The sequence below is a fragment of the Zootermopsis nevadensis genome, unplaced genomic scaffold (assembly GCF_977971745.1).
Source record: "Zootermopsis nevadensis isolate Lab colony 2312 unplaced genomic scaffold, Znev_1.0 Znev_ptg000010l, whole genome shotgun sequence".
Taxonomy (NCBI): Eukaryota; Metazoa; Arthropoda; class Insecta; order Blattodea; family Termopsidae; genus Zootermopsis; species Zootermopsis nevadensis.
Window position 1 is genome coordinate 5,266,434 of NW_028259142.1, and position 14,325 is coordinate 5,280,758.

A 14,325-nucleotide genomic window follows, 5' to 3' on the forward strand; every position below is an offset into this window, starting at 1 on the left:
ATGTGGCTGTGAGTGTCAAAACGTCACAAAAAATTTCAAAACGTTACCTAACCTAATAAAATCTACTAAGCAATCTTAACCTAACCTAACCCAACCTAACCTAACCTAACCTACCTAACCTAACCTAACCGAACCTAACCTAACCTACCTAACGTAACCTAACCCAACCCAACGTAACCTATCTTCATTTATCGAATTCCAAAGTAGCAAAAAAGATTTCTTGCTTGCAGAATTACATTTTTTACCCTCGTTTTCAAGTTTACCTCTCTCGAAATATAATTCACGTTGTGTAGGTAACGGTCTGATAGTCGATCGTGGCCTGTTTTTAAGGCAGTGTAGCGGAATTCGCCTGGAGGGAGCTAGGAAAATGTGCACGACGTGCAAGGTCGACTTGCATATCTAAGATGGTTATGTTGTGGGATGTTGCGCCGTGTAGTCTGGTATTAGTTTACCCACGTTTCAGAGTTGCTTACTGATTATTATGGCAGTAAGCACCTCTGATACGTCGGTAAAGTTCTACCAGACTACGCGGCACAACGTCCCACAAGACTGTTTGTTATCTTCACACTTTCCGCCATGAGATACTTAAATTTCGCGTGATACTTTTTAATGCAGGTCTAAATAAAACTACTGAGTGTAACTTGTGGCGTACGTATGTAGTGAATTATGACGTCCTTTTCTGTGAATATGTGTAATATCTGTTATGCGTTTCGCAGGAGTATTTGCACGGGAGGGTCCCGTTAGTGAGGTTGTAAACATGTCCTGAGTGCACCTCTAGCCTTGTTAATTTAAATATAACAAGTGCTCCCACACCTAATGAAGGATGAGAACCATTGGCGTGGTATATTAAGCTTATACTCTGGCGATAATAACCTATACACGTATCTTTGAAGTTGACCTGTGTAATGTGCCCAGTGTCCACGTAAACAGATGCCACTTATAATATACATAACAATGTTTCAGATATGAAGAAACTTTATTCCAGAATTAACAGCAGAGTTAGCCGAAAGTATGGTAAAGTGCATTCAGCCAGCTCAGGACAGCGTCAATTGTGTGATTTTTTTAACACGGTGATGAGTATTGTTCCTTTCAGTTCAAGGAGTGTGGTAGACACACTGAGTAACAATCAGATGCTGAGAAAAACCCTTGTATATCTTGGAATATTCGTTAAATTGGAATTTTTATAAAAAAACAACATTTTCTTAAGGGAATTTTTTCATTTAAATTTGTATCTCTTCTCTCCGCAACACATTCCTACATTTCTCCGGACGAAAATTGCTTACTTGGGTTGAGAGTAATAAAATTTGAAATCTTTGCACGTCTCTGCTAAACGGCTTGCTGTTTGTAAAATTAATTTCCTCGCCCCCAATACAAGGAAAATGTTATTCCTTGTGTATACAATATTAACTCAGAGAAAGAAATAGTTCAGAGCTCAGGAAACTAAATGGGTTTGCTATCTTCGTGTGTGTTTAGAGGCGCGTCACATTCTAAGGATATGTGATTCGTATAGGTTATCTAGTCAGTGAAAAAGACGAACTTAAGTTGCGTTAGGCATGAAATTGACCTCGTATTTCCATCAAGCACGGAGTTTAAAAATTCATGAAGCTATAACTCATTTCTCTGTACCACCCTTTATGACGTGGTACTTAATTAAGTGCAATGGAAACTGCCTTTATGTTATGGAATGTAAGACACAAGCTCCAGGGAGTATAATCGTTGTTGAGAAGCTGATACCAGCTCAACTGGTCAAAACTGAAATGGTTTGTGGTTATCTGATCCTTAACTGCTCCTTAATCAAAATGCCCCCCCCCCCTTTTCAACCCGACTCCTCTTGCCCCAGATTTATATATTACGTCACGCTGTACACTGCTGCCCCCAAAACTCTAAGGCGAAAGGGATGTTGTAGTTTGGGGTGGAGCATGAGGGTACTCTAAGAGATTAGCATCTACTCAGGGGTCGTTTGTAAATCCTTTCGGCAGCCCATAATTTATGCCCCCCCTCCCTGAAGTATGAGGACTAACGCGTCGTATTAAGGTCTCAGAGAATATCACTTGGTGTGGGCAAGTAACTGTGGGGCGGGCTGTCTGTGGTAGCCGATGTCTTGAAGGCATTATACCAGAGCATTGGAGGTCTAATTAGTTTACCAATTACTCCGAACCTCAGACAGCCAGTTCGGGGTTTACTCCCTTAGGGGGCGGTGTGGAATTGGCGGACTGGTCTCTCTTTACAATGTCTCCATCTTCAAGTCTGGAAGTTTCGATTCTAATTTTTATAAATAAGTGGAAATAAATGTGAGATTTCCGGTTCTCACGGAAGCGAATATGAAGTTGACTGTCATTGGGTATTACCCTTGTGATGGACGCAGTAAGCAGCTCTGAAACGTCGGTGAATATATACGAGATTAAACAGTACAGCAAGCTAGAAGGCAGTCGTCTTCAGGAAATTTAATTTTCACTTGAATAACCAATAAGACTCAACCTCACTCTTAAAACAGATCTGCATCGAAAGCAATGCAGCAGTCGCCGGTGAAGTAGAATCTGGTGAGAAGATGCAACTTGGCAGACCGAGGCTTAAGTGGGAAATAAAACATTTAAAGTAACCACAAAGAAATATGGTGTGAGAATACCAATATCAAGGAACACGTTAGGAAAACATACATGCGCCTTAATTGAGCAGTGCTTGAAGCTCAGTAGTATTCTACGTAACACTCGCGCTCGGAGACAATTTTGTACGCCCCTGATGCTCTGCACGAAGGTGCTTATCCGTCACCCCATCCCCGGGTCACGTTTTAGTGTTGAACGGGCTGGATGTACTACAAGGGGCTGCCTCATTTCATAAGTATTATTCTCACATCACTGACAATGAGATTTGTATATCTCCAGGAACCAGCTTTGTTCGTTTTACCAGCGTGTCCTGATGCATCTCATCTCTAGTTTTAAAAACCTAGCTCCAACTTTCATTACATTTTAAAGCTACACGAAGGCCCTTTGATACTGAAGGTAGCTATATATCTTATGTTTAAAACAGAAATTGTCTGAGTCAGCTTATGTGTGTGTCCAAAATTTCAGAAGTCTAACAAAAGAACCAAGAAATCAAACAGAAGATCCATACCAAGAAACTACAAACAATAAACAAAAATCGATAAATTCAATAGACAAGTACCCAAAGAACCAACAAACCAAGAAATAAGTAAAAACGAAGAGGCAAACACCCGAAGGCCAGAATTCACAAATACACAGAACATAGAAAAATTAAAGTACAGAACAACAGATAATAATTGTTTAATTTTAACCGTCTAATCACAATAAAATATTAAAATATTATTACTACAATTAACATTTAATATTTAAAATATATTAAAATGATGCTCTTTCTATCGAAATATTCGATTTACAATTAGAGCATCATCTTTTTCAAGACATGTTTCGGTTTTCAATTAACCATCTTCAGGTGTATAATCGATATAAACTTAAATGTAATATTCTAAATGCAATCCTTCGTCAGAATGTCCATTAAATATCGGAAAGTTATCCTCTTCTAGATCAATTGTACTTTGTTATCACATTCAATGTTGTTTCGTAAATGTATGTCGCGTATAGCGTGATCTTGCGTGGGTGAAATATTTGTAGTGGTTTTTTATAATCGATCTGTAAATTAAATAATAATTGTTATAAAGACTAAATGAATATTAGAGATAGAAAACAAAATAATATATTGAGAAATTTTAATTTTAAAAACATACCAGATATGAAGAGTGGAGGAGGTCCGTCTAGAAGTAATGTTGTGTTGGAACTGAATAGGTTCGTTATTGATCGTGGTTGTATTTTATTGTGATTATTATTATTATTATTTAGTGTTCTGTCTGACGACAGGTCCATATGAACAGGATCCTTCCATCCTTTTCTCGGACTGGGACCTGTTCATATACGTTCTAGGCAGATGATCCAGAAGTGGTTTGCCATTGCCTTCTTCTGTGTGTGAATGGAGTAATTGTTGGGATGCCCCGGAGGAAAACCCCGTGTTGCCTAGACCACGGCCTTGCCCAACACAAGTTATAAATTCGGGCACCGCCGGGAATCGAACCCGAGACCCCAGGCTTACAAGGCCAGCGTTCTAACCGCTAGACCACCGTGGCTATTTATTGTGATTAGACGGTTAAAATTAAACAATTATAATTCATCACAATATGACGCAACATTATCATAACAGATAATAAACAAAGAAGTTCATTGGATCGGATTGAATACATTGGGTACGTTTACGTAGTCAGACGCGTCAACTGAGTGTCAATGCCTTGATTGATTAATTAATCAATAAGGGGTTGTTTAATGTACCACTGTCAGTTATACTTCAAGCCGTCTTCCTTTCTCTTAACTCCATACCGTAACAGTCGTTCAGAGCACGAGGCATTTGCTACGGACGGAAGACTGATTGATATTCTTGCGGTAGTAAAAGTGACCATGGCGACGTCCTGAGTTCTGACGCCGCGCGGGCTTGTGGGAGAGCCAAAAACGGGATCATTAGCGGTCTTCCATATTGGTGCTGAAGTCTGAATGGGTGCCGCACCTGGGTGGATGATAAGGGAAGCAATTCAGCTCCTGACATGAGACTGTCGAGTCCTGTGAACTAGGGTTAGCAGGTTTTATGCTCGCACGGAATAACGCTTATGGCCAGAGTTAAAGGGCACCCCCAACAATCCCTACCCCCCTCCCCTCGCTGTTGCAATCCCTACAACCACACCCCTTTCTCTAAATGGTAATAATCGATGCAAACCCTCACTCCTCTTAATGGGGAATCCCTGCAAACAACCACCGATGTTGCCAAATCAGAATGAAAGTGACTATTAACTATGGGCGTCGTCGTATTATTTTACTGTTTTGATTTTTAATCTAGTGTGGCTTGGAATTTGAGGCGAGTTACTGCAAAGATATCTTGGAGGGGTTATGATTCCATTACTTCAAGGCGGGGGTTCCGGATCGTTAAACTTCATGCTTCATAATGTGACATACTTGATTCAGATATGGTGAAGTGATTATTTTAAAAGAACGATCGAATTAACGCAAGACAGACTCAAATGGAATTTAATTATTAGTTCCATTTGTCTACGATTTTTTCTTCCCTTAAGTTGCATTTTTTTGGGGTCTTCAGTTTGGTACCCCATTACGAATCCCGCTAATGGCAGAGCCCACTTTCCCTGTGCGTCAATATTATTCGTATTTTGGCCACTGATCGTTGTTTGATGTATATATGTTACATGTAAGCGGTGGTCCTGATTTAGCTGTTTCAGTTTGTCGCGGTAGTGTGAATTCGGACGTTTCAGGTTTCTTGGGTTTTGGCCCCATGTAAACTCGCAGGTAGATACCAGCGTTTCGAAGAAGTTTTCTGTCTCCACTTTCAGGGCTGAAGGAAACGTTATCGTCTACCGGTGATTCTACACAGCGCCAAAATCCATCACATCATCGGTGTTAACGTAGTTTGTACATGCACTGACATACACACGTTCATACGTCATTATTATCACCGAACAACACAGCAGAAATTATGAATTCCGGTAATTGGTGTTAATCTTTATTGAAGAATTTTGGGGTTCACCAGTCTAGATTTTGATATAATACATCAGCTGCTGATCAAACACTCAACTTTCGTCATATGAAGGAGAAAAAGTTACCGTGCCGACGAGGAATACACTTAACAGGTTAACGGGAATGTTTTACATGCAAAGTAATAACATTTCAGCTTATGCACACACCATGTACTGTCATATGTGGCGCTAGTGTCACTTCCACCTCCGAAATTCGCACATCCGTCATGTCATTATTACTGATTATTTATTATTTATTTATTTAGTGTTCTGTCTGAGGACAGGTCCATATGAACAGGATCCTTCCATCCTTTTCTCGGACTGGGACCTGTTCATATACGTTCTTGGCAGATGATCCAGAAGTGGTTTGCCATTGCCTTCTTCTGTGTGTGAATGGGATGCCATGGAGAAACCGGGGAAGCCCCCGGAGGAAAACTCCGTGTTGCCTAGACCACGGCCTTGCCCAACACAAGTTATAAATTCGGGCACCGCCGGGAATCGAACCCGAGACCCCAGGATTACAAGGCCAGCGTAGTGGAGTTTCCCTTCTGTGGCACAACGTTCATACCAACTTTTGCCTAAATCTGTCAGCTGGTTCAAAACGTTTGCATTCACCGATGCAACACTTGGGCCCTTCCCTCGTTTGAAGCTGTCATCCCGGCAGAAACAAACGCGAAACGTACTTCCTGGCGAATTAATTCCCTACCTCTCTCTCGGAACACTGTAGTAGCACTCTCTTGTTTTAATGGAACTATTTTCCTTTGAGAGTAATGGGCCAGTGTGCACTATAGTTTTATATCCTTTGTAATGGAATGACATTAATGCGTTTTAGTGATGTCCTGCCCAGCTGGATACGATGGCCTCTTGGAGCCCGCAGGAGTGACCGTGGCTCTGTCCGACCAGAGGAATCGAGCGCGCTTCAAAGTGGACTACGTGGCAATAAAATACTCCAGGAGTTTTGAAAAATAACTTCTGTCCGTCGTAAACGTATATCGTAAACTACGAAGTTGTTGTTCTCTAACAACAATTGCCTGTCTCATTGTATGTACCTTTTGGAGTAGAAATTGCACTTTACAAATGTTTGGCTATACGGCGTTATTGACCGCCACGGTGGTCTAGCCCTTGTAATCCTGGGGTCTCGGGTTCGATTCCCGGCGGTGCCCGAATTTATAACTTGTGTTGGGCAAGGCCGTGGTCTAGGCAACACGGAGTTTTCCTCCGGGGGCTTCCCCGGTTTCTCCGTGGCATCCCAACAATTACTCCATTCACACACAGAAGAAGGCAATGGCAAACCACTTCTGGATCATCTGCCAAGAACGTATATGAACAGGTCCCAGTCCGAGAAAAGGATGGAAGGATCCTGTTCATATGGACCTGTCGTCAGACAGAACACTAAATAAAAAAAATACGGCGTTATTGTAGGTTTTATTTAAACATGTGGCATGCAGTTTCATATGGACACGGAATTCAATTATGAGAACGTTGTATAATACTTCTCTCCTACCTTGGTTATAGGCGTTCTTGAAATGTATAAATAATTTGTGTGCTGTCCCATAGAATCTAATTTATTTCTCTCCGTTATGTGATGAATACAGAATGTCTGATCAATAGCTGCTAATCTATTATAAAACTTCGAAATCTACACTGAGGAATCCCAGTAATGTGGATTATGTATGGGGTTGATATTGAGAGAAAAATGCTGAATAGAATTTTTGTTATATTTATACCAGTGGCATTCCTCGATATTTACTACTTTTAGTTCGATAGGCCTTTTTATAAATACGTACAAGAGTAGTTGTAGTTCACAGCTCAAAACCAAATCAAGCCAAATTGAAAATATTTGTAAAAAATTAACGTAATCTTAACAAATTTACTTGTAACGAAAGCGACCAGTTTAGGCCTTGTTACATGCCGCCAGCGGACGAATGGAAATGACGCTGTGACGCGAGTTTCGAGACCCACCAAAAATTACTGTATGACTTAAGGTACAATTTGGCTGCACGCGACAGAGACAAGCGACCGAGGCAGGCGACAGAGTTACGAGACCGAGACTGGTCGCTTCCTGTCTGCTCTCTGTACAATCGTATGAAGTACAATTACGAGCGCGAGACAAAGACAGGCGACAGAGACAAAGCACAGGAGACCGCTCTCGGACCAGTAGTGTCTCGCGACGGGCTCAGGCAGCACGTGTGTTGTTGAGTAAAATAATGGCAGAAATTAAATTAAGATGAGCAATTGGTAGAATTAGTAGCAGAAAACCGACCACTGACCACCGACAGAAAGATCCTTCTTCGCGTCTGGTTTTGAATATTGAACTCATAGGTTTTCTTTGTTTCTTTCGCAACAAATAACACAGCAACACATCATCTTCTTCTTATTCTTCGAGTAACCTTTTTAGAAGCATTTTTGTACTCATTTTTCACAGAATATGTGCACGTATGTCTCAACAAAACAAGGAAAACAAACACTTTGCCGCATGTCTCGGTCGTCACCTCAAAAGTGCGTGGCGACAAGCTGCGATGTGTCCGTCTCCCGTCTCTGTCGCCTGCCTCGGTCGCTTGTCTCTGTCGCGTGCAGCCAAATTGTACCTTTAGAGGCTTAGTACTCAGACAAGCGATAAACCAGTGCCCACTACCACTTGTCTTGAAACGCGTTTACCCATTCTCCACGATCTACCTAACTGAGACCGGCAGTGACTGTGTAAATATTTGTTTTGTACCTCGATACAAGGGCGTGTGGATCTTGATGGTATATTTGAGTTGTATTTTTGGAGCCCTGCCTTCGATTTAACGTTTCAGAGACGTTGTTTGTTAAACTATAGTTTCATTAGTGTGCCTACAAACTGTGTAGACCTGTAAATATTGACAGGTCAGATCTTTTCTTGACTTTTGCTCAATATAACAGCTTTACAGAGTGGCTCAGCACAGCCTTGCTTAGGCTAAATCTCTTTAAGCCAAGTATGAAACATTTGCATGTTTTTAGAACGTTAATGCACGTACTGGCAATCTGCCTCAGCTGCTACCGACTCAGAGGGACGGCAACACTGCACAACTGTTGTGTTAGTGTGGTTGTCTACAAATAAGGGGGAGAGAAGCCCCTAAACCCTGTGTACACTATTCCTATGGGTGTACGGACTGAGGTAGCTAGACTACAGAATTAGAGCATACACTGTCTTCCTTTTATTTTTAATTTGCTGGCAAGACGGGTGCTGGTGACGTGATGGGGGGAGGGGGATGAATTGTGAGCAAGAGATGTTGGGGGAGGGGGTAGAAAAGTGAAGATTAGCGAGTATCCACCCCCGTGTAGTTGTACCCTCTCTTATGAACCTTCCTTATTGATCCCCGTATCACGGAAATGACGTTAGGGGGTGTCGTCGCCCCTACTCATGCTCTTGCCCAGTGTTTAGTAGTAACACAATCTCTGGTCCCGTGCTTCTGTGTTACATTATGCGAAAGGACTCCAAAGATCACAGCGTTGTGTGCAGTGTGAAGATTGATTGTGGAAATGCGTGTTTCAGAACGCACTCCGCCTCACAAATACGAGTTTGGAGCCATTGCAGTTTTTGTGACTTCCTGTGTGTTCTTAGAGACGAAGCACGAATAACGCACACGCCAAATTTTTGCACAATTAACCACAGATACTCAGTTGTTAACGGAAGTTGCAAATCAAAGGCTGGGAGTAGTGGGCCTTTGCGTTGTGTTCGATATATCTCGCACCGTCATGTATGAATCCTGTAGTACGGGTTGAAAGGGGATGAGGCAGGCCCTCGCCGTGTGTTAACGAGGAACGTTTTCTCTTCGTTTCAGACGCGCATCCACCAGTTTCAAAACAGCATTACCGAGCTGGGGCAGGAGAACGAGGCACTCAGGAAGAAGATCTGCGCCCTAGAAGCTGCAGTATGTTGCTTATCTGCATTCTGGTTATTTTTATTTTTCTAATTTTGAAGTAGAATCAACTTCTCAAGAAAGCCCTGTACATGGGTACAATGGTGTCTTAATCACAGTCCTCTGAATATAATATATTCCCCTTTGCACAATAATCTAAATGAACTGGGAAATACATTACTTGCAAAAATTAATGGGCTAGAATTAGGTTTATCCCCTTGAAGCTTCACAGCGATGCATGTTGTGCGAGTAAACAGGAGAAGTTTTTAAACTTCCTGACGCACGGATTGAGGTTATGGGACCCGTAGTCTGAGCTCTGTGACTTCAGAGAGCTGATATTTGCAGGGTTCTGGCGAGGTGCAGAACACGCTGTTGGAAAGGCTGCGCGTTCTGGAGGTGGAGAATTCTACCCTGACGAGGGACGCCGAGCTACAAAGGCGACAGTACGAACGGTGCCTGGATGACGTCGCGAACCAAGTAGTACGCGCCCTGCTCACTCAGAAGGTAAGTAGGCCTGCGTTATAGCTGCTGTTCGCCGCATGGGTCTGAGGCCCAATGGTAACTCAGAAGATGGCTGTCCTCTGGGATGTTTTCGCCGTCTAGTGTAGTAGATTCTGTCAGACGCTTTAAAGGTGCGTTTTGATTCTGTCATCAGTGATCACAGCCCAAAGTTATAATGTTTGTACTTGTTCAGCTGGTTAGTAAAATCTCCGCTCTTAAAGAACTCAATGGTTAATTTACGTATACACGGAAACATTTAAGTCTGCCCTCTCCTGATGTTGTTGAATGCAGTCTACAACCACAGACCCTGTTTCCTTAATTTCCATTTTAATATTATCTTCCTACGCACAGCTGGGTCTTTAAAATCTTCCTTTCATGACCTCCCCCATGCTTGCTACGCGTCACAGACATCGAATCCATATTGATTTAGCTTCATTTAGATGCGTTAACGAACTCATAAGAGTTCTGTCCAGATTCAGTTGAATCCAGTTCACATCCTCATAACCTATCTGCTTAATATCTGTTTTAGTATTGTCTCATCATTTACATCTAGGTATCTCAAGTAATGTTCTTTACGGAGTCTTTTAACAATAATGTTCCATGAACAAGACTTTTTCTCCATTCGTTTTACATGCCCTACTCATCTCATTTTCCTTTAAATGACTTTAGTTTGTTGTATTCACACGATGCAGTTTTCTTTCTTCAACGTGAGCTTAATATTCACTTAATTTGACGAGGCTTATGCGTGGAAATGGATAATGGCTGGCACAGTGTGGAAAATCTGGTTTTCCGGGGGGCATAAGTCTATCAGCGTAATGTGATTACTGAAAATCCTGGTGCCGTTTTACTGATGGCTAACGCAGTAAATATTTACTCCCCAATTCCTGTCAGTTCTGCTCCTTCTTGCCACTCCTTTGTGGACGATTGCTGTCAGACTTCAGTGTAGTAATTGGAAAATAACCACAGGAAAAGTGATTAAGAGGAAAATTTTTTTTGGTTATATGTAACCAACTTGTAGCTCGGAATATTAGGCATTCTGTGGATATTACATCGTAATTAAAATGTGTCGATTCTGCAGAAAGTATAGAGAGAGAGAGAGAAGTCGTAACTTAGAGCACACATTGTTTTTAAGCTCGTTTAAAATACTTGTCAGAGAAATTTGCATGAACTGAAGTAACTTTGTTGCACAACAGTGGATTACATCAGTTGGCTGACCTTTGGTACTATTGTTTGTGACGCATTTTTCGTAATAATTGAACCGCAAGTTACGAAAAACTCGACACGTGTATGGACCTATAAGCTGTTTTTCGCTCACGCTAGTCCGTGAAGAATAATTAAAAAGGAAACTGCATTCGTGCCATTGCCCCCAAATTGTTCCTGTACGAAATAATTACGAGCTCGTGCTCACAATGCTGCTTAATGAAGTCTCTGTTTCGTTTCCCAGTCTCTCTGCCTCAGCTAGAAAATTCTATTGTTTCCTATTTGACGCTGAAATTGAAACTAAACATGTCAGCTGTCGTATCGAGAGCCCGTGAAATAGCATTCTGCTGTTCGGTTCCAGTGGCTGCTTATTTCACCCGCTGACTGCATTTGCCACCTTGTCTGAACGGAATGTACATCCGACGTGAATAATCCCAGACTGGGGAAACCGGTCCGACATAAATACCTAGTGCGGAACTAAAATTTTTCTAAAATCCTAACCTCTTGTCTCTGCTGTAATTCGGAATTTTACAACCATTCCTGCACTGAATTAACTAAAGCCAGATGAACGTTGCCACTGTACCTAAGCACCAAACAATGAAGGTCGCCCAAGAACATTTTACATTTCACGTTTTATAAATAGTCCTGTCGCTTATATTTTTTAATGTTCTACATTGAAGGTAATTTTTATTGTTTGTCTAGCGGTTAGAACGCTGGCCTTGTAATACTGGGGTCTCGGGTTCGATTCCCGGCGGTGCCCGAATTTATAACTTGTGTTGGGCAAGGCCGTGGTCTAGGCAACACGGAGTTTTCCTCCGTGGCATCCCAACAATTACTCCATTCACACACAGAAGAAGGCAATGGCAAACCACTTCTGGATCATCTGCCAAGAACGTATATGAACAGATCCCAGTCCGAGAAAAGGATGGAAGGATCCTGTTCATATGGACCTGTCCTCAGACAGAACACTAAATAAAATAATATATTAATATCTTCAGATTTTTATTCGTGTGTTATATAGCGGGCTGGTGTTACGTACACAACGTCATTCGCGAAGTTAAAATGTTTGTTTGCGTGCGCAGGGTCTGCGAGAGGAAATTGGCATCTTACAAAGACGTATCAAGGACCTGGAATCCCAGAACCGCGCACTGGCCTCTGTACTGGTGCAGCAGTTGCATCAAGCTTCCCCCGTCTTGGTGCCTGGGGACACCGTCGGCGTCAGTAAAGCGTCGACTGCAGACGCCGAGGACGAGCCATCAGTGGGGTACAGTCCCACTGCAGTAAGTGTTATCACAGTAGGGACGGATCGAACATTCGTGATCGAGTCGTGACAGCCCACATGAGACCATTCATAAAAGGCATTCAACCCCGAAGATGGAGGACCTTTCGTTGTCGGGTGTTAGCCAATGCTCATTCAGTATAGGTTCTTCACATGTACCCTCCACATCTGGAGCCCGTATTCTCCATCCGAAACCTGAGAACGCGCCCTGATGAAGGCTGGATTGATTTCGAAGCGTCGGGAGTTACAACCGAATACTGTTCATCCAAACCAAAGCCACTAAATTACAGAGTGCTTATAAAATTATTTAATTACACTTCAGTCGCAGAGATTAACACTGAATGGGATTTAATTAATTAATCTTGTCCGTCTAATCACAATTTAAAATTTAAAATTAAGATAGTTAAAATACCATGTGATGCTCCTTATCGAAACATTCGATTTACATTTGGAACATCACTTTCTCACTACATGTTTCGGTTTTTAGATGAACCATCTTCAGGTGTGTAAAAATTACAATTATATAAACTTAAAACTTGATCATAATTTCTTATATGCAACTTTTTTGTGGTTGTTTATCAGTTATTAGTGGTGTTCACTTCCAGATTCCATATAATTGTAATTTTTACACACCTGAAGATGGTTCATCTAAGAACCGAAACATGTAGTGAGAAAGTGATGTTGCAAATGTAAATCGAATGTTTCGATAAGGAGCATCACATGGTATTTTAACTATCTTAATTTTAAATTTTAAATTGTGATTAGACGGACAATATTAATTAATTAAAAATATATATTTTCACAATATGACGCAACTCTATCATCTTACTGAATGGGATGTTAATAGAGTTAATGAGCGATGAATAGGCGAGGATTTAAAAGGTGGTCGAGGCCGATTACAAGGTTCTGGGCTGTCATGATACTGGGGAAAGTTAGAATAACCAGTAGCCATCCCTAATTCAAACCGGTACTTCTAGATACAAGTTTAGAGCGTTGCCAGACGAAAAACGGAAGGGAGACTTCGGCTATTAATTGCATCATTAATATTCATAAAAAGAAAGGCAGACTATTACCTCTTATATAGACCTTTGAGGCCGATTATAAAACGAATAATAGTAGTCAAACTTACGTCTCATTCTCTACTGGATTATAAAATGTACACAGTTTTAGAAAGAAAATAAGCGATATATCATTTCTTGATGACATATATCGGGATTACAAATGGTCCACTTGTTGCTTCATCCCTTCCTGAAGCCGTAGCGACGGAATTCAGAACAGAAAGAGCACTGTGAACTGTCTGAATTCAATTTCATGAAATCTTCCTCCTTGTAGGTGTTCACGCTCTAGCGTGAGCCCGACCACGTCTCTGCCGTATTTATTCAGCCCGCGTGACCAGGGAAACTGTTGCTTCCCAATCGGGGCCGAGGTCATTGTTCGAACACATTATTGCGCAAACATAATCTCTAATCACGTCAGTGCAACAATTACTTAAGGACATCGTTAAAGAACACGTAGGAGCATATTTTAAAATACTGGAGAGGTCTACAAAAGTATCTCAAGGTTATTTAAGTTTACCTACTGCGACACCTGTAACCAATATTTGAACTATAGATGCATTCACTTTTGACAGATGGCAGTAGTAATCACGGTATTTAAGCTCCAGTCCTTTTCATATGTTCATAACCAAACCAAACTCCATTTTGTCTTATTTGTAACTAAACAATTTAAACACGAAAATGTATAGGATTTATTGTTGGCATTAACTGTGTTCTATGCTTTAAAATTCTTTGTGCAGATGAAGTTTAGATAGTAATATATATAAAACTGTGGGTAGTATCTTGAGTAGTTTAACTGTTTGTAGAATGAAGTTCATATAAACA

The 14,325-nt window shown here is 41.3% G+C and overlaps 1 protein-coding gene across 8 annotated transcripts in view; it reads left to right on the forward strand.

Annotated features, from left to right (window-relative positions):
- The window catches only part of LOC110837247 (uncharacterized), a 287,610-nt gene that overhangs the window by 253,097 nt on the left and 20,188 nt on the right, over positions 1-14,325 (forward strand). For all 8 annotated transcript variants that reach the window (XR_015534460.1, XM_087346312.1, XM_087346310.1 and 5 more), the window contains 3 exons: positions 9,388-9,477; positions 9,811-9,969; positions 12,249-12,446. Coding sequence is in view for 7 of the 8 variants with exons in the window: in XM_087346312.1 (XP_087202438.1) it covers positions 9,388-9,477; positions 9,811-9,969; positions 12,249-12,446 (447 nt within the window). In the remaining variant the exon portion in view is untranslated. The remainder of the gene's footprint in view (positions 1-9,387; positions 9,478-9,810; positions 9,970-12,248; positions 12,447-14,325) is intronic.